This window comes from Triturus cristatus, chromosome 3_2, assembly GCF_964204655.1.
Source record: "Triturus cristatus chromosome 3_2, aTriCri1.1, whole genome shotgun sequence".
Classification (NCBI taxonomy): Eukaryota; Metazoa; Chordata; class Amphibia; order Caudata; family Salamandridae; genus Triturus; species Triturus cristatus.
Genome location: NC_140584.1, coordinates 906,422,684 through 906,442,776, shown reverse-complemented (window position 1 = coordinate 906,442,776; position 20,093 = coordinate 906,422,684). Strand labels below are relative to the sequence as shown.

Genomic DNA, 20,093 nt, shown 5'->3' with positions numbered 1-20,093 from the left:
TGCCACTTAAGCACGGCCCTTTCTATAGTATGTATGTAGCCAACTAATACCACTTAACAATTCAGATATCAACCTCTAATGCTATTTTGAGCAAAGCACCCAGCAAAAACCTCACAAATGCCTGCATATCTATGATCCTATTAGTTTACATGTTGGTAGCCTGGTCAATGGCGTAGATGTGCTCTCTCACTGACAGTAGCGTTGCTGGGGGGCGGGGTCGAGGAGCGGTCCACCCCTGGCAGCTGAGGTGACCAAGTCATGTCTGGCGGCTACCACACCCCCCCAACCCTGAGAGCAAGTCATCCGTCGGCCGCCTCCCTGCGCTACCTGCACCGGGCAGCAAACTTAGGGGCCACCCCAGGTGGCAGTAGGTCTACACCACTGCTCAATGAAAACAAGCATTAGCAAAGCCAATAGGCCTCGCCTATGCGAGATCTATGAGTTCTATTGGCTTTGTCAATGTTTTTAGCCATATTGTACAGCAGCGTTGGCTTCAGTGCAGCATTACTGAAAGTATGTTTAAAAAAATAGCACTATAACTCTTACTGTGTCACGCAGCTTTTTTTCTTTACTTTCAGTCATGATGCAACACGGCTAAGAAACATTGGCAAAACTAATAGATCTCATATAGGCGACGACTATTGTCTTTGCCAATGCTTGTTATTCCCTTGGAAATGTTAGGTCTGCCACAGAAGCAAGAACTCCCTGTACACAGAGGCCGGCCCCCTGGCGGTGGGAATCAGATAGTAATCAATCTGGTGGTTATCTGATCCGCTCCCACCATCAGTCTGACCGACTTGACAAAGTTTTAAAACGGAGCCGGGCGAGTACGTAGCCCCAAAAGATCCTCCAAGAACCCCTTCCTAGACTCCCACTGTGCCGCCTCCCTTCTCAGGTGGATCTGTCGCCTCCCGTCTCCGCCTCCAGGGTGGACCTGGTTCCAAAGCCCGCCCTCTCACTCTTCCGAGTCCGGGCCGTCCCCTCCGTTAAGTCCCCTGATTTCTCCCGGCCTTGAGAAGAGTGCTAGCGGAGACTGAAGATGGCGATGACAGGACCTCCTCAGGCACCGAGGATGGTCGAAGCCGGCGGAGATCTCCTCTTCCCATGTGGCCCCCGCCGCCCGCGGGTGCTCGAGGGCTTTGGCATTGAAGTGCGGCAGCTGATGGCACTGGCGGGCCCGGCGGTAAGAGCGCGCCCCGGCTCCCGGCTCAGCACATGCTTACATCGACATGCCAGCACGGACTTTAAAATTGTAGTTCCCGTAGTGCAGCAGCATAATCCTTTAAACCACTGTTTATGTATAAATATGTAAACGGATATATGCATTTTAATTCGCTATTAATTTTAATTCGCTATTAAATAACATGCATTTTTAGAAGTGCATGTCTGATGGAGACTGACTCTATATTTGCAAACATAGTAATGTAGGTAAGCTTAAACAATAATACCTTTACATTCAATATTCCAATTAAAAAAAGGTAGAGTTTAAAACTTGAGGAAATTGAAACGTTAGGGTGCCTGTTCATATTTAACTCCCTTTCGGTTAGTGATTTGTTTTATTTTCGGTGGTGTTTTATATTAAATACTCAATTGAGGCATTGAAAGTTAGTATATCATTTGGGTCTTGCACCACTTTGTGTTGTTTGTAGTTGAATTTTGTACATGTGGTTGTTCATTTGTGATTATTATTTATCATTGTGGTTCTTCAGTTCCTTCCATCTTTGCCTGTCTTATTATTTTGCGATCTACGTCAGTGCTTTGAAAGGAAAAATAGAAGTCCTGGTACTTGCTCTCCAGGATATGTGTTTGCTCCCTGTAAATGTATAATAGTAGTACTGAGAAATGAAGGTATTCTCTGTTTAATATTAAAGAAGTGCAGGTACTCAACAGCGGACAGTGCTTGCCCATTTATAATATTTATATACTTGTGTTAGTTTGCAGTTCAATCTAGTATTTAAGGATTCTGCATTTATCTGATAGTAATTTTTCTAATTAATGCAAATAATAAAGGTTCATTGGAACTAAAACTTCAGAATTTCCCTACATTTTAGACTTTACTTTTTTATAAGCCCGCAGGATGGCTCAGCAAGTCTAATGCTTGCTGCTGAAGCATTTATTATCTACAGGTAACTAATTCGAATTAAAGCAAGGCCAACTCACCCTTACTTCAGAGGTCAGTAGTGAGTATCATTAAACTGGATAATAGTGACACCCAATATTTTCTGTACTGAGACATTTCAGAAGTCCAGTATAAAGTGATATACAAGTAGAAGATATTTTTATATTTAAAGTGGTTTTATTTTTTCAGTTCCTTCGTTTTTTTTTTGTTAAGCAGAAATAAGCCGAGTGTTTTATTCTATTTGATTTTGTAATGCATGTGCATTTGTATTACAGATATGGGTCCAAATGGGAAATTTACTGAATTTCACTTACGTGTTCCTTTGGTCTGTCAGGATAGCTTGCACATGTCATATTTGTGAGCAGAGGACATGCAAACCTCACCAGAGCATCATGTGGTAAATTCTATGTCTGGTACAAAGGTCTAATAAGAGGAAAAACATTTATAAAGTGTAATGAACATAAAAGAGCCTAGCTGCTGATCTAGCCCATTCTAATGGCATAGCGAGATGGAATAGTTTGCGAATAACAACATTTTAATGGCTGCTCTAAATTTGCAGGTGAGTAGCTGAGTCTGTACCTCCTTAGGAAGTATATTGCATATCCTAGCCTCTAGAATCACGAAGCTTGTGCCCGCTCTAATATCAGAGGGCAGGACACCAGTCAAAATAACCTGGAGACTTTCTACCTCAGTGTACTGCTTACTAGAACCATTGCATGCTTCTTCTGGTAGCTGGTACATGGTCTATGTTGAGGAGTGTGCCAGAACCTCTCTTGCTTATTATGAATGATGTCAATTCCTCAGGGCTGGGAAACTTGATACGGAAAAAGTCATATGGCTGGTAACATTGATGACAGGTGCAATCAGCCCTTCAAATTAGAGGAATGCCGAGGAACAGGAAGCAATGTAACCTATGAGTCGGAAGAATAAATATCCAAGTATTTGCTGAAAAACAGATGGTGTCAGCAGATTTTCACTCATTGTGGCCCATGAAGGAGAAGCTGAGTTGTAATGCTCCAATCAAAAAACAATACCCCCAGAAGTGAGACTCGCAAATGAAGCTCATATAGGGCTCCAACACTCACTGTTCCCAGGAATAGGTATGGACCTTGACCCACAAACATCTGGAATGTTACATTTGTAACTCCCCACTGACCTATGAAATACACCACAGTGACCTGGCAACGGCAAATGATTGATTTGGGACAATGCCACACATTGCGAACAGGTGATATATTTGAAGTGGTGCTAAAATTTGGTGGAAAAGTGAAATGCCAAATCTTTGGGCAGAATAGGGTCCAACTATGCAGCAGTTTTAAATAGCGCTGCAAACCGCACAAGCAGGCACTCAGATGTTGATGGCAGTAGTGTGCACAGAACGTTACAATACCATTCACAAATATATTTTCCCTCTTTCCCCAAGATGCACGCATTCAACCGTACAAAATATTTACCAAAACCAACATGCATGTGCTGTGCATTACAAATGACACGATTATATGTATGAAAATAATATGTATAAAATTGTTCATATAAATTCATACAGTAATACACTTTTTAAAGATCCACTCTCATAATCATATTCAATAAAATAGGTTACTCACAGTTGATAAACATGTATCTAAGGCTCATCCCTCAGCCCAACGTTGTTCAACGTCTACATGGCACCACTGGCCCACGTCGCACGATGGCACGACCTCAACATCATCTTCTACGCCGACGACACCCAGCTGATCTTCTCCCTCACCAAGGACCCCCACACCGCCAAAACCAACCTCCACGAAGGAATGAAGGCCATCGCCGACTGGATGAGGAACAGCCGACTGAAGCTGAACTCGGACAAAACGGAGGTCCTCATCCTCGGATCCACCCCCTCGGCCTGGGACGACTCCTGGTGGCCGACTGCACTAGGAACCCCCCAACACCCACCGACCACGCACGCAACCTGGGGGTCATCTTTGACTCTACCCTATCCATGACGAAGCAGGTCAACGCTGTCTCCTCCTCCTGCTTCAACACCCTCCGCATGTTTCGCAGGATCTTCAAGTGGCTCCCCACCGAAACAAGAAGGACGGTCACCCAGGCCCTCATCAGCAGTAGACTGGACTACGGAAACACACTCTACGCAGGAGCCCCGGCCAAACTCCTGAAACGGCTTCAACGCATCCAGAACGCCTCCGCACGCCTGATCCTCGACAACCCTCGCCACAGCCACATCACACCCCACCTGAGAGACCTACACTAGCTCCCTATCAACAAGAGGATAACCTTCAAACTCCTCACCCACGCACACAAGGCACTCCACAACACCGGACCAACGTACCTCAACAGCCGACTCAGCCTCTACACCCCCACCCGCCAGCTCCGTGCCGCAGACCGCGCCCTCGCCACCGTCCCCCGCATCCGAAGATTGACCGCCAGCGGCAGATCATTCTCCTACCTTGCCGCCAAGACATGGAACACCCTCCCCATCCGCCTGCGGCAGACCGAAGACCTTCTGACCTTCAGAAGACTTCTCAAGGCCTGGCTCTTCGAACAGTAGCAGCTTCCCCCCTCCCCCACAGCGCCTTGAGACCCTCGCGGGTATGTAGTGCGCTTTACATATACCATGATTGATTGATTGATTGATCAATATATACAACCATGTTGTTCTCACATATACACGAGCATCACCATCTCCATGCAGGGAGTATTTGAACTAGGAAGCTTGGTTGCTGATCCATGGTAGATTGATAAACTGCTCAGTGTAAGCTTCCAGAGTATCTTCCCTAGTCAGTAGGGCCTTTCTCTATAAATCTCTCTTTGGTGTTTCACTCTTTCTGATAGACAAGGACTTTTCTACCACAAATGCTGTGTCCCTGGTAGTACCATAGCCTTTGATTTGTTTGACTTGGTGGCGAAGGGGGTGGTGTTAAGGTGCCGCCCATCAACTATAAAAATAGTTGTCATGGCTACAGTGTTTACCCTTAATCCTGCTGTTCTTTAGTAGGGAATTCTATCACTCCCTGCAATCTTGACTTTTTAGGTCTTGCCTGAGCCAGCGCGCATGCGCTGCCCTGCGATGCAAGTCTTCTAGTAAGAACTTTAAACTCGGACCACACGCTTGTGCGAGTGCTTTTTTTTTCATCACACGCTATTGGCCTTTGCGTGCGTCTTTCTAAGAAAGACAGCACGAAATTGGCCGAAGGCGGGTGCATATCCCGCCTTCTCTCTCCCCTGGCCTAGGGAGCTCGGGAGTGAGCAGCAGCGTGGCCGGGTGCCACCTATTTTTAATTAGCAGAGGCGCACAGGGGCCATCTGTTTCAACCAAAGCTGACCTCTCCTTGTTTTTTTAAGGGTTGTCTTGCACCACACTTACATTCAATTTACTAACTCCACTGTAAGTTTTGCCTTGTAATTTATTTAATAATTGCATGTCATTTTAAAGATTTTGTTGTCCTGTGACCTGCTTGCCAGTAAGAAGGGTCCTTCACTCCAAGGATTATTACTGCTACACGCGCTCCACTGCAGTCTGTGGTGAAGCCGTAAGATGCTTCACAGGCTTCAAACTTCTATCGGAGGGCTGGGACAACAAAGTCTCATTTATGGCAAGTTCTATCTGATGGCTCCGATTTCATGATCTCGAACTAGTTTGGATCGAGCTAATGATTTGACAGTTGACGGGGCGATCGAGGCGCGTGAATGTCTGCTTTCAAATGGAACGTGTTCTCTGCTGTGAAGCTACCTCACGCAGTATTCTTTGTAGCAGCATGGCGTACGTACAAAGGCATTCCTTGGATTGTTTGTTTGCAGACGGGAGAGGAGGCTGCACAAAACAATGGTCAGATTCTTATCCAGTTACATTTCATGTTGCCCCAGCCAGGAAGGAAGCTGGTTTTGTTCGAAAAGTTACAAAGAGAAAACCTAGCTGGATTATGGAGCTCGGCTGGTCTTCGGTTGATTTCTGTAGAAAGGCCCTTTGCGAGCCTCTCACTGAGGGTAAAACCTACTGCTCTCAGAACAGTGTCTATACTTTTTAACACGTAGTTTGATCATATTGCTCGTTCTGCGCGTTTATAGTAATGTGTTCTCAAAAAGTATCTTGCAAAATTACGCTTCAGGCAATTTTGTTTTTCTCAAATTTTAAGCAACACGTCTGTTTACAACAGCTGATTCTCTTTTCCCTCTTTAAAGTTGACTTGATTGAGTCCTATTTTGTTCTGTCCATATCTCCCAGGCTCCCATATCTCCCGTGTGGCATATTTTAAGAAGGATTTACAGAAAGTGATTTGTGCGTTTTGTCTGTGTGAACATCTATTGATTCTAAAAGGGTGGCCGCCTTTCCATCATCTCTTTGCAGGTCATGTCGTGCATGCAGCAGAATTTGACTCGCTACGAGTCTCTCGGGTCTTTTCAGACCTTCCGTCTGTAACATGCTCCTTCTAAATCAAACGCGTAGTTATGTCCTCTGCAAGAAAATGTCCATGATCATATAGGAATTTCAATTCCTATAGCGTCATTTTACAGGAATATTCCTTTTTTAGAGTACGGATCTCTGCTCTTTTGAAAGTCCTATTTCAAGCGTGATGCGAAGCTTTCACAAAATCGAAAACAGATCCCTACCGTTGTTGAACCCTACTGTATCTTTGTCCATGATCTGCTTTTGTAAAATATTGTACTATTCTTTGCTTTTCGCTTCGGTTTTACTTATAATATTCACGTTGCATGATAATTTCAGTGATAGGATTATTTTATTTGTTATTTTCAGGTTTTTCAATGAACCAATTCTTAAATCAAATTGCTTTCATCGTGGATTCCATGCAATTTTAGGGATTTCATTTGTTTCATGCTGAGGTGTACCAGGGATGTTGGAGTGGCATGAGGAGTAGAGTCTGTTTAACTGCTGGTGACCTCGGGCCCACCTTTATATTTGTGTGTTTTTAGGTCTCGCCTAGCGATGCCTTGGCGAGACTATTGTTGTCGGTTTGGTGGGCGAAGGGGGACAGGACGTGTGCGCGCCTGGACAGGCGATGTGCACGCTCATGGCGTCTCCTCTCTAGAGATGTTAGCTTTCACACGCTCCCACCACGTGCTTGATTTAGCTTTCAGTTTCACTGCGCACTGCAACTATACAAGGCAGACACATACATTTCAGAGCTCAAGTTTACTCAGTGGGCTATTTCTTACCTAATAAGTGACTTGTTATATCGCCTCCACTTCTCATTTCCTAGGTGTTCAAGCCAGTAAATTACCAGCTGTACCGCGATGCCACTGCACAAGGATTCCCTGCGTACAAAATGTTCTCTATTCTGGGCTCGCCTCGTCCAACACCCACTCTTTCACCCCCACCTTTTTCGCTGTGTCCCTTGTTCCTCGTAACCCCTCCCCATCTGTTCTTTCTCTGCTTTTCCACTTCCCCCCTCTTTTTTCATTCATTTTCCTTCCCTCGCTTGCTTCCCCCCTTCTCTACAGTCTATAGCTGATCAGGCAGCTCGTAGGGTAACGTGCCTGCCGCAAAGATCTGTGCAAAGCCTTCACTCGACAGATTAAACCAGCATTATTTCCCTCAGCTGCCAATATAAGTTACACCTTTCGGTTAGATGCCAGTGCCAGTGATTCATATTGTACGTGCTAAAAGAGACTTTGTTAATTTCCAACTTTGACAATATTTGAAAGATAAAACATATTCGCCTTTCGTGTTTTTCTTTCTGAGTCCTCTATCTTCCCCGTTCTTTCTATTTCTCCATTAATCTATGTGCACCACTCTCTCTGCCCCGGCCCATCAATGCACCTCCATTTTAATCCCGTAAAATTGAACCTAAAACGTCTACCTTCAAGCCCCACTAAAAACACCTTCAAAACCACCATTGATGAGGCAGACTCGATGGGACAAGCACTCATTAAGGACTGTTACCTATACTTTTACTTTTACTGTTATTGTGAATTTGTAATACGTCACAAACTTAATAAAGGAATACATCTCACCCTCTGTGTTCTTCACTCGTTCCTTAATGTACCTTATACAACGAGTTCTCGCGCACCTCTTTTTTCCAATACAACTCACTCGCCCTGGAACTTGTGCACCCTTTTGTCTACATAGCGCCTTCTTCCGCTTCCGCCTCGATCATATTCATTTCTCTGTCATTCTCTCTCTTCAGTCTCACTTATATCACTAACACTTCCTTTTCCTTAGTTCTCCTATTTGTCAAACATCCCCGTTCTTCCATTACCACTTCCTCTGTTCACATAACTCTTTGTTTCTATTCTTCGTCGATAAGTCATTCGCCTTGCTCTCTCTCTCTCTCCCTTATGTGCAGCCACAGAAAGCAGCTAATTGATCCTTTAATTAAGTTGTCAAGCCATAAATTTGTAGGCTTCGAATGTCGAAATTCAGGCTCCTCCTAATCATTTTCTCTAAATAAGCAACAAGAGACCACTAATACATACCTTGTTATCTGCACCCCTCAGCTGCCCTGCGAAGGGCTGTTGCACTCATGACGGTATGATTTAAGGTTACATCGCCCAGTCATTATTCACCCATCCACCTACGGGAAACCTGTACACGATGCATAAGGCAATGCAGAGCAAATACCGTCCCAGCTGGATGCAAACAACAATCCTGCATCTCAGCATCAGCTTTGACTCCATGTACATTCAGGGGCAGAATTCATTACAAGTCAATCCTAGACAATCCATTTTTCTCAAAATATGAATTTGAAAGTAACTTAGTTCCTCGAAATCTTCCCGAATCACCATTTTATTCATCCTACCTTTCCTGTTTCCATATTCACTTTTGCCTCGTCTCCTGCATCACAGTCCCTTTTAAGTACGTGGGGTATGTAGACAAGTGTTTGAGTGATTGGCATCATAAATGACAATGCCTTTTATTTATGTGTTCGCTATCAAAACCGATAAATAATAGGCATTGTCATTTACAATGCCAATACCTTAAACTCTCGCAAATGCGAGACCTATTGCATTGCAAATGCTTGTCTTTGTTGTTGGTGAGATTTCTGATGTACATGTCCATGCCTATTTTTTTGATGTTAATAAGAATCTGCAAACATTCTCAGTCCTAGTTCCCTCGAGAGGCATGACCTTGGCATTAAAATATATTGCCATTCTCTGTATATTTTTGTAAACTGGACAGTTTTTTCCCCCCTTTTTAGGTCTCGCGAGCCAAAGGCTCGAAGAGACATTTTATATCTGGCTTTTTCAAAGTGCTGCCGTGGCCTAAAGCTACAGTGCACGTGAACGTGCACGCGCGCAGCGCCATGTGTCTTTCCTCTCACGATCACTTTCACTTTCGCGGGCTCCTCTGTTGCTGGCATTCCCCCTCCCTTCTCGCCCAGCCCTTCTGTTGCTGGCATTCCCCCCTCCCTTCTCGTTCAGCCCTTCTTGTTTTTTCATGGTTTCCTGCTCCTTTTACCGTTTGCCTGCGTTCAGCTCAGCATTCGTACCTGTTTGCATTTTAATGCAGGAATCTTTCCCTCCCATATCTTCACATGTCGCTGCATGCCTCTCCTGTTCCCCCTTGTGCCTGGTGCTCTCATCCTGCCCATCATCCGTCCCGCCACGTTACTTGTTTTTTGCTGAAAGCCAGCATCTGTGTTTTTATGAAACATTATGAAACATTTTTATGGGGTTGTGCTGGAAATGCAGGGTTGAAGATGGCTCCTAAAAGGCATGAATTAGTCCGTCCTCTCTTTCTGTCTTCAGAAGGTGCGGCGTACACCGAGTCCCACCCAGCTCTCCTGGCATTTCGTTGGACTGAGTAAGATAGCTTCCAGAGGGCGCTGCCAGGTAGGACCAGACTCGCTACTTGTGAAATCTTGCACAAATGTCTGGCTTTGGTGGTTGCAGCTAGGATTCCATGCTTATCCTCCTTCAGACGGTGAATGTTCTCCTTGCCAGTAATGAAATAATACAAGCAGCTACACCAGCAGCACTATTCCGTGTGCTTAATTGGCTGTTGGGATGGGAGGGATGAGAGTCGCGGGTGGCGGCGGGTAGACTCGGGCAGGATCATCGTGCCCCAGCTTCCACATAGCAGCATCCGATGACCGGGCAGCCTTGTGGGTAACTTTCTCGCTGTCAGTGTTGGGGACGAGGTCGTTATGGTGGGGGCTGCTGAAGTCCAGCGTGCTGCCAAACGCAGGGTTTTCTTACCCCTCCCTCTCCTTTGTCTGACTTTCCACCCTCTGGGGCAGAAGGGGCGAGGATGCTGTGAATGGGCATGTATGAGCAGTGATGTGCTTCTAGGGGGAGGCTCACAGTTCACCGAGGTGGCACCCCGCCGCTGTGGAACAGACCTGTCAAATGGGAAGCTCTCGGTTTCTTGTACACAGCTGTCTACAAACATTCCTCTTCTGGTAGCTCTCTATGCTCCGACAGTGGCCTTTGGCTGCTCTCTTTTTGAATAATGGGTTTTGAATGTATGTCCATGTTGCTCTGCTGGAGTGCACGATTTAAAGAGCTTCGATATAGACCACCTTTAGATTATTAGAATATTGGATGAGTTTGACCATTCCATCCTGCCTGCGTTTTTACTTTTTGTATGTTCTTGTATCTGGCCTTTCTTACTAGTAAACGGGACGTGTCATTGTAGTGCTCTGGATTTACGTCACCAACATTGAAAGTTTGCATTCAAGTTTTACATTATATCACTATATTACTACTGACACCATCCCACTGAGGTGACGCGAGGACCCTGTAAAAGGAAAAAGTACGATGTTTTGCAAATTGACCAAAAATCTATTCATCTGCTTACTACTCATCTGCATGGTTTTAAAGTTAGGAACTTGAAGAAGCCGTAGCATAAGCAGTTGTGTAATTGACAGTCCATACATAGCTAGCCATGAGCCAGAGGAGAGGAGTAGCTAGGGGCAGAAAAGAATGCCTACTTCAATGTTGGATGTCTTTTGAGGGACATGTCTGTAAGTATATACTGAGTCGTTTCCGTTGTTTCTAATTCAGGACCACAGTTCCTGTTGTACCGTTCGCACTGATGTGTGGAAATGACGTCCTAAGTCTGCTGGGGCGCCGACCAGCAGAAAGAAACAAATCCCAGGTCTTAGAGGAGCTAGGAATGTTGTGGCCAAAAAAGTGCAGATGTGATGGGGTTTGGGCCAAAGCCACAGCAGCTCTGGTGTGCATTCTTTAATGCAGGGCCATTGTCTGAATTTAATCTCGGACAGGTTACTGGCCCTGACCTGTGGGCACTCATAGATACTCACCGATTGCAGGGTCTTTGAGGGCAAGCAGAAAAAGTTTGCATAGAACACCAGTTCTGGTTCAGTTGATTTCTAGAAACAGATTTTACACTTAATTCTTTCTAAAAATGTCACTTGAGATTTCCCTAACTACTACTGCATAGTGACATTAAAGGCTGTTGTTTTCATTCATCCTCACTAGAGAAACACTCTTTTTGAAACAGTGTCAGGGTGCAGTACCAGAAACAAACCACCACAGAAGGAACAAGCATTGGCATAGCCAATAGGTCTCGTTTTTGGGACCTTATAAGTGTTTAGTTATCCAGCGCAATATCCTTGGTGCACCAACATCAAGTGTTGCATGGCTAAACACTTATAAGGTTCCAATGGCGAGACCTATTGGCTATGCCAATGCTTGTTGTAAATGGTACAGATAGAACACTTTTGCTTCAACTTGAACTAGACAGTTTAGTATTTTTCTTTCAACTAACACCGAAGTTGAAAAGAAAGTGCCCACGTTTATAGTGTCGAGCTTTACCTAACTCATTAGGCTCTATGCCATTTTTTTTTCCTAATTTTATTGTGAGGATGATTTGTGAACTGGGTGGGAATGCCATTTTGGCCTGGGTTTTGGACTGATTTGTATATGTTTAGTCAATATCAGTAATCATAAACGTGAGCTAAACAAGTATTAGCAAAGCGTTTTTTTTTCTTTCAGCCATGCTACACAGCAGCTGTGCTACTGTATAACATGGTTAAAAGAGAATTGACAAACCCAACAGACAGATCTCACGGGTGAGGCCTCTTAGGTTTGCCAGTGCCTGCTTTATTACGCACCCAATGTTTCCGGCTCAGACTTTCCAGTCCAATCCTTAGGTTATACATGTGTGCACACAGGTCTCATTCTCAAACGTGATGGCAAAGTATCACCCTTCCCCTCTTAATTGCAGTTATGTTGAACTATAGTTATAAGTTTGTTCCCTTTTCTTCAAATTATGCCTTATCTTTATTTGTAGATTTGTTATAGTGTTATGAGATTTGATGCGACTCGTTTTTCTCAATTTTTGCCTCCGCTGATTACTTTAGAGTATTGCAATTTAAAAGGTTTGCAGTTTTTTTGTGGTCACTAAACTTACATATTTGTTTAAACAGAAATATGTCAAAAACTTTTACAAAGCCAAATATTAGAGCTATTTGGCTGTTGGGTGTTTTTTGCCTTGTTAGCAGCACAGTTGAAAATAAAAACAAATAATAAAACAAGCATTGGCATAGCCAATAGGTCTCGCTTTTAGGACCTTATAAGTGTTTAGACTTATAAGTGTTTAGCCATGCAACAGTTGATGTTGTTGCACCAAGGATATTGTACTGCATAACTAAATACTTATAAGGTTCCAAAGGCGAGACCTATTATCTATGCCAATGCTTGTTTTAAATGGCGCTATTAGGCCACCCTAAAACATGCTATTGTTTCACCTTAAATCTTAGAATTTCCTCCATCCTACTGTTCTTAAATGATATCTCCCCGGGCTTCAGTCCTTGTGTTACTTCACAGTGAGTCACAGAGCCCCCTCAATCACCAATCAAAGTTTGAATTTTTAATAGAGACCTGGTGACACCTACCTTAATAGTGACATTGGATTTACTGGACCTCCCCAGTCCTACTATTCAGTAGTAGCAAATCCTCAGATGCTGTAACTTCCTAGGCAGTGGCTGGGTTGCAGCTGTATTGATTTTCTTGGAAATAGAGTTCTCAGATCCCCTCAGTCCTGCTGTCCTTTTGCATGCAGTCCTGGACGACCCTTTAACAAGGGGTCTCTCAATATCGCTAAACTTTCATGTGGAGTTGTGGACAGCCCTATCCTGGTGTTGTTCCTTTACATAGTTCCTGGACTGCCTTCTTCCTTCTCTGCTGTGGGTGGATGTTCTGTATTTGCATGCAGCTCTTTTACATTTTAAAATGGAGTCTGTGGATGTAATTCCTGAAACTGTGGCACAAGCTATGGTTTTTTGGGTACATGCTCATTCACATGAAGTACCTAATCCCTGTAATTTTGATGGTCTTTATTGGAATGTTCCCTCAACCTGCAGCCAGTAGACATAGACACCACTTTATCCGATTCATGTTTCACATATAACACCTGGATTCACTCACACATGTATTGTCATATGGAGTGTTTAGACCACCCTCAACCCTGCTTATTTCATGTGGATTTCCTTCACCCTCTCATCTGAAGCTGTTTTTTCACCTGATGGTTTCAGTTGTCATCAGCCTTGCTGCACGGTAGGAGGGATTCACTGGACCTCCTTCACATCTGCACTTCATTCATGAGAAGTTTGTGGACCCTTCTCAGACCTGCTGTTCTTTCAGATGGAGTTTCTGGTCTCCACTTAGTCCTGTCCTGTAGCAGAGCAACCCTGCTTCCTCTCATATCTGCAGCTACTTTTTTACAGAGATCTCGCATCCCTATAAGCACGCCTTTCCTTTGTAGAGCATCTCTAGATTTTCCTCAGTCATTTTGCCCTTTCACATGTAGATCCTTCACCGCCCTCAATCCTGATGTTATTTTACAAGGGGAGAGGAGTTAGCCTAATGGCTAGGGTGGTCGATCTTGTATCTGGGGAACTGGGTTTGAGTCTCGGCAATGAAGCTGAACATCCTGTGATTCTGGGCAGATCACTTAATCTCCCCGTGCCTAACAAAAATGAACGTGTCCTCATGTAACGCAACTGGTGCTATGTAAAGCGCTCTGATACCCGATACCGAGTCAAGTTCGCGCTATATAAAACTCTGTGAAAAAAAAAGCTTTTGCTAGGTTATGTCTTCTTACCATCGAGTAGTACGTGCACCTGGTACACCACCATCTTTAATTAAGCAGTCCTTCAATCGAGAGTTCCTGGATTCCCTCAGTCATGCTGTTCAATGAGAAGTGATTGGATGCTTTCACATATGGGTGTAAACGTTTAATTCTGTAGCTCTTATTTAACTCCAACACTCTGAAAGAGAGAGGGAAACTGTCTCAGTCCTGCCACTCTGGGCTGACTGCACCACTGTTCCTAGTAGTGTGCCAAGCAAGAGGCAGGGTGTGCTCCATCAGTTTTTTTTCTCATTCAGTCCTCATTGTTATTTTTCAAAGAAAGTAGAAAAGTAAGTGCACCATATGTATTTGCATGCAAAGCAATGTAGGAGAAAGTGTATCTGCCTCTATTTCTTTTAGTCACACCGAGGGCAGATTCTGGCATTCCCAAGTTTCTGGTTTGGTACTTGTCAACCAGTTTCAGTTTCCATTTGTTAGAAGGTGATTCTGACACTCTGGGCCGCCCGGAGTTTTCGCTTTTTGAGCACCTATTTGTTGAGCTGTTACTGTAGGAGAGCCTCATAAGTTGGGACTCACCCCCAGTGAACTCATGATGAAAGAGACTGCATGTGGATTTTACTGGTGTCCCCCTAGCTTGACTAGAACGTTGCGCAGCAGCTGGAGTAAGGGGCACCGGGCTGGTTACATGCAGACACATGTGTACGTGCGTGTGCACACGTGTGTGGGCTGTGCGGGGGAGATTCCTGGCGTGCGCAGTCCAGGAGCAGCTACCAAGTGAATGGTGTGGCAGGACTTAAGCAGAATTGGGTGGTGACATGGAATAGGCTTTATACAGTGGGAAAAAACATGCCTAGGGAAGTCAGTGTGCTTTACAGTGTTTATTCCATTATTCTCTTATGGGGATAGGGAGCACATGGGCGAGTTTTACTTTCCTAGGGCCTAGAAATTCCAGACACGCACCAAAGTCCACTGTAACCTATGTGAGAAGAAGTATTCTGCAGAGTCCAAAGTCATATTTGCACTGCTTTTGGGTCACCCAGAAATGTTATATTTCTCTGAGCAGCTCATAACCAGGGCCTGGCTGGGGGCTGACCCCAGCAGCCTGGATTGATGACCTTCCCTCCACGGAGAGAAGATGGGTGGAGCTTCAGGCTAATCAATCAGCAGCTGTCACTGGGTGCCAGGCACCAAGCTGCATCAGGGTGAAGGCAGCACAAGGGGGAAGGGGCTCTCAGAGATCATGTGGCAGGAGATGCCATTTTGAACAAACCCAGAGGCCTGGGCAGGAAGGAGGGAGCAGGGGCAGAGAAGTGATGTGTCGCTGTGTGATAGGGCAAACAGAGACTTCCTGCCAGCCCCCTCCCCAACTTCTTAAAAGAACTTGCACAGGAAGAGGAGGGGTGTGGTCTGCTGAGGCAGAGGGTGCTGGATCCTGGTGCAATGGACAGTTGGAAGGAGGAACCCCCTGACTGTCCCAGGATCCTGGACAGCGCCAACAGAAGAGACCAGGACCAGTGCGCAGAAGCAGGGCCCTTTGCGCAGGGAAAAGAGAGGCCCAGGAGGAGAAGCGAAAGGCTGGCGCAGGGAGCCAGTGAAGGCAGCTCCCTGCTGAATCCACCCTCTTGGAGACAAGGAGGGCGAAGAAAAGTGCTCCCAGTAGCTGGGGTGCGCCACCAGGAGCAAGAAGAGGTCAAGATCACAAAGATCGGACCCCTGGGGGCCGAGATACGCCTCCCAGAAGGTACGCTACCTTTGACCTCTGGAGGAACCGACGACGAAGCGCGTGGGGCTCTGCCGCCGGTCCATGATGTGCCCCAGGGTGGGTCAAGTCGCGAAAGCTGCTCCCAACAGGAAGAAAAGCCGGGGAGCGCCGTCACGCTCCCCATGAAGGAGGCCAAGCGGGGAGCCAGGAACCCACTCTGGCCCCCGGCGATATGGGGGGGACAGGGAGCGCCGTCTTGGGCCCGGTTCTGGGCCCGATGTGGAGAAGCTCCCCGTGAAGATAGCGAGGGGCCCGGGACCCCATCCCCGGGCCCCGATGTGCAGGCGGAGATAGGGGGAGTGCCGTCGCACTCCCCTGAGGGCCCGCTGGGCCGAAGTAAAGTCGAAAAATTTGCCTAGGGGCCCGGCACCCCATCCCTGGGAGCTGAAGAGAAGGGAGCGGAAGTCGGGGGGGGCGCCATCGCGCCCTCCCGTAAAGATTCGCTGCGGGCCCAGGATCCCAACTCCGGGCCCCGATGCTGCTGGGAGAAGGAATGGGGAGTGCCGTGACACTCCCCCGGATTCCCTGGGTCTGCCCGCCGGAGCAGGCAGACCAGAATACAGGAGCCGGCTCCTGCGGAAGCACGCGAATGTGCTGGCCGGGTAGGCAGCCGGCGGGGGCAGCGGGGGTTGGGCTCCCTGGGCTTCCCTCCAACGTCAAGGCATGCAGGGGTCCCGGGTGGGACCGGGACCCCAAGAGGACCCTGAGAAGAGCAAGAGATGTGCCAGGGGCCCGGGTGGGACCGGGCCCCCGAAAATCAGCAGATCGGCCAGGGGTGGGCTCCCAAGCCGTATGACTCACCTGGGGTTCCGGGTGAGAAAGGACCCTCCAGTACCGCACTGATGTGGCCGGATGCCCACTTCGCAGCTCTCCCTGAAGCAGCGGGAGAGCCGCTGCTTTAATATATGGGAGTTCCCATAATGCCTTGCAGGCCAGGACCGGCCTGCAAGGGCAAACCACCACATGTGCGCAAAGGTGCAGGGGGAGCTACAGTACAACGCAGTCTCCCCCAGCACGAAACTGGATGTCCCTTGCAGCATCACCATACCGGGAGTATTTGTACTTGTTTTAGGATTCTGAGAGGTTTACAGAACATGGCCAAACACTGTGTTACTTTATTGTGAATCCACATAGTGAATGGTCATGTTACTGGCCCTTGTGGGTGACACGAAGAGAGCATTTGCTTTGTCATCCCATCCTCCAGCCAGACAGAGCACATGCTTGCAGGCCCCGAGTTTGAGACTTGAGTCCACTCAACGTTTCGTAAGTTAAAGTAGTTGCATCAGTGGCACAATTCCGCTGGTTATTAAATGATCAAATCAACTATAAAAAGCAATGTAATCTCCTTTAAAGCACTTCTGTACAAGGAAAACCTCGGGGTTGCAACAGCTAACCCCCCTACCCTAAATTTTAAATTCTGCGATCATAGGAGAAGGCATAGCAGTGGCTGGGGTTTGTTTATTATAATTATGAATCTGTCAGGAAGCAGAATGAAACGGGTGGGACCGGGAGTCCTGGGGAGACAAAATGATCAAAATTATCCTTGGCCTGCTTTTGAGACTTAAGAACTCGAAGCAGGCCAAGGATAATTTTGATCATTTTGTCTCCCCAGGACTCCCGGTCCCACCCGGTGCAGAGAACCCAGCATCAATGGTTGAGATTCAGATCAGACCGCTATCTGAACACCACATGCTATTTACCTCTTTATGGACCTTTTTTATTCAGAAAAACGTAATAAAGCACAGGAAGTTCAAAAAAGGTATTTTGCATCATTACGTTTTTCTGAATAAAAAAGCTCCATAAAGAGGTAAATAGCATGTGGTGTTCAGATAGCGGTCGGATCTGAATCTCAACCATTGATGCTGGGTTCTCTGCACCGTTTTATCCACAGGATCCATCTGTCAATGCTTGGCGAATAGTATGAGTTAAAATAGGGGTTTTAATAGGTACTTTTGGGGAACCAAGACTCTGCACAGAGGTAAGTATATACATACCCAAAGCGTGCCACTTCTTGGGTGGATTGATTTTGTTAATTATTAATTTTTTTTGCAGAATTTTATATAATGCGAACTTGACCCGAATCCAATCAGGTATCAGAGCGCTTTACATAGCACCAGTTACGTTACACAAGGACACACATTCAATTATTTGTTAGGCACGGGGAGATTAAGTGATTTGCCCAGAATCACAGGATGTTCAGCGTCATTACAGAGACTCGAACCCAGATTCCCAGGTCAGAGGTCGAGTGCCCTAGCCGTTGGGGCAACTCCTCTCCCCCAAAAAATAGCACCCCGGTCCGTTGTGGGTTAGAACACTAGAGTGATGGTCGGGCAGGTTAACAACTGCATTTTCTGATATGGCATCTGTGACTGGAGTTTCGATAAGGCAATAGTACAGCACGAGGAGAGATCATAAACAAACTATCGCATAAGCAATAATTGCCTGGGGCATTTAGAAGCACCAAGAGTGCGACTTGCAGCGCTATTTAAAAAGCAAGGCTGTGCTTTAAATGGGAAAAACATAAGTGCAGGTACTCATTAAAATGAGCTAGAGGTGTGACTGGGCTAAGGGCAAGACATAACGATACTTAATACCTTTTATACCAGTTTCAGCACATACCAAAACACATGAGAAATACGTTTAAATAAATAAAACCGGTTAACTCGTTACATACAATGAAAGCCAAATGCGTTGAAATGTTTTGTGTTTACAGGTGAAGTTTATTGAACAGAAAAAGAGAAATTGTATTTAGTCCATAATATGGTGAACCAACAATATAATATAGTTGAGTAATGCATAAATAGTATAATATAATATCTATATTTATGCATGAACACAGGAAAGAAGAGAATAGAGAGAAGAGAGAAAAAACAAGAGCATCTTATTAATTTAAAGTAGACTTGATCTAAAAAATGCAAAATTTTGACCACTGTAGAGTATATATTTAACAAGAAAATAGCTAAATAACACATTACCATTGGTATAAAATACAAGTATTGGCATAGCCAATACGTCTCGCTTTTGGGACCTTATAAGTATTTAGTTATGCAGCACAATAACCTTGGTGCAACAACATCAACTGTTGCATGGCTAAACACTTATAAGGTCCCAAAGGCGAGACCTATTGGCTATGCCAATGCTTGTTTTGCAAAGTCCATATTTCTGTTTTTAACCCTATCCACTGGGGCCCCAGAATAAAGCACCTTTTTGACCACCAGGGAGATAGATATAATAGTCCTTTGCACTCTGGCCCTCACTCAGACCCCTATTTATGCTCATCTTTGATAAAATCACTCTTCTCCGCCTGGAGAGTTGTGTCCCACAGCAGGATCCTTGCGGTCCTGCTGTGAGGAGGGAACCCACAGATGAAGTATTTCACCTTTGGGCAAATGAGGGTTCGCGTCCTAAAGACTTCACACATCTAACTCCCACTATCTGTGGTCTTCATTTTGATTACCAGACGTACCTTTTTGTGTGTGAATTTAAATGATTAGGGAAGAGTATGTCGTTGGTTTGGTACCCGCTCCCCATGTGACCCCCTGTGTGATTTAGCATATTTTTAAGTCACTGGGAAATTTCTGAACAGAAAATACCACTTTCTGTGATGTCCCATGCAGTAAGCCAAAGTCCAGGAGCAAGCAATGCAGCATCAATACACGTTGCAACTAAGAACATAGCCTATCAGATGATTTAAAAAGCTTAAAAAATTAAAAGGGCCACCGAATTCCTTCATATAAGAATTCTCGCTAATAACCAATTGTCTACCATTCACTTTTAAGAACAAAATATAAGCTTACCTTCAGTTGGAGCTTAAAATGTTATTCACTAAACAGAAAAATAAGCATTTAAGTAGATATCATTCTCTAGAATACTTACTCTAGCCTAGTAATTAATTTAGCTGTCCGACTTGCGAAGCACTGTTTCATCATGACGACAAAAGTAGTAGAATTTGCAGAGGTTAGTCTGTGTGAGAACAAATCCCTCCGTGGAGTTATTCGTACCAAACAAAGGTGGTCATTTGGGAGGTGGTGAAACAACACAAGGAAACAATGCATTACATGCTTATTTGTCGTGCGATTAATACATGTTCCTAATTATGCACAATATGAATAAATCCTAAAATTATTAACTGAGGCATAGGGTGATATAAGAACACAGCAAACAACAACTCGCACAGCATGAGAAGGACTGCACTTCCATGTGCA

At 45.4% G+C, this 20,093-nt stretch overlaps 1 protein-coding gene across 2 annotated transcripts in view; it reads left to right on the top strand.

Moving 5' to 3' along the window:
• The first annotated feature begins 794 nt into the window (after nucleotides 1-794).
• The window catches only part of LOC146858427 (multidrug and toxin extrusion protein 1-like), a 742,800-nt gene continuing 723,501 nt past the window's right edge, over nucleotides 795-20,093 (top strand). The window contains exon 1 of one of the 2 annotated variants that reach the window (XM_085649349.1): nucleotides 795-1,183. In XM_085649349.1, coding sequence (XP_085505475.1) covers nucleotides 1,040-1,183 — 144 coding nt within the window. In that variant the 5' untranslated portion in view covers nucleotides 795-1,039. The remainder of the gene's footprint in view (nucleotides 1,184-20,093) is intronic. The other variant, XM_085649350.1, reaches the window with a different exon arrangement.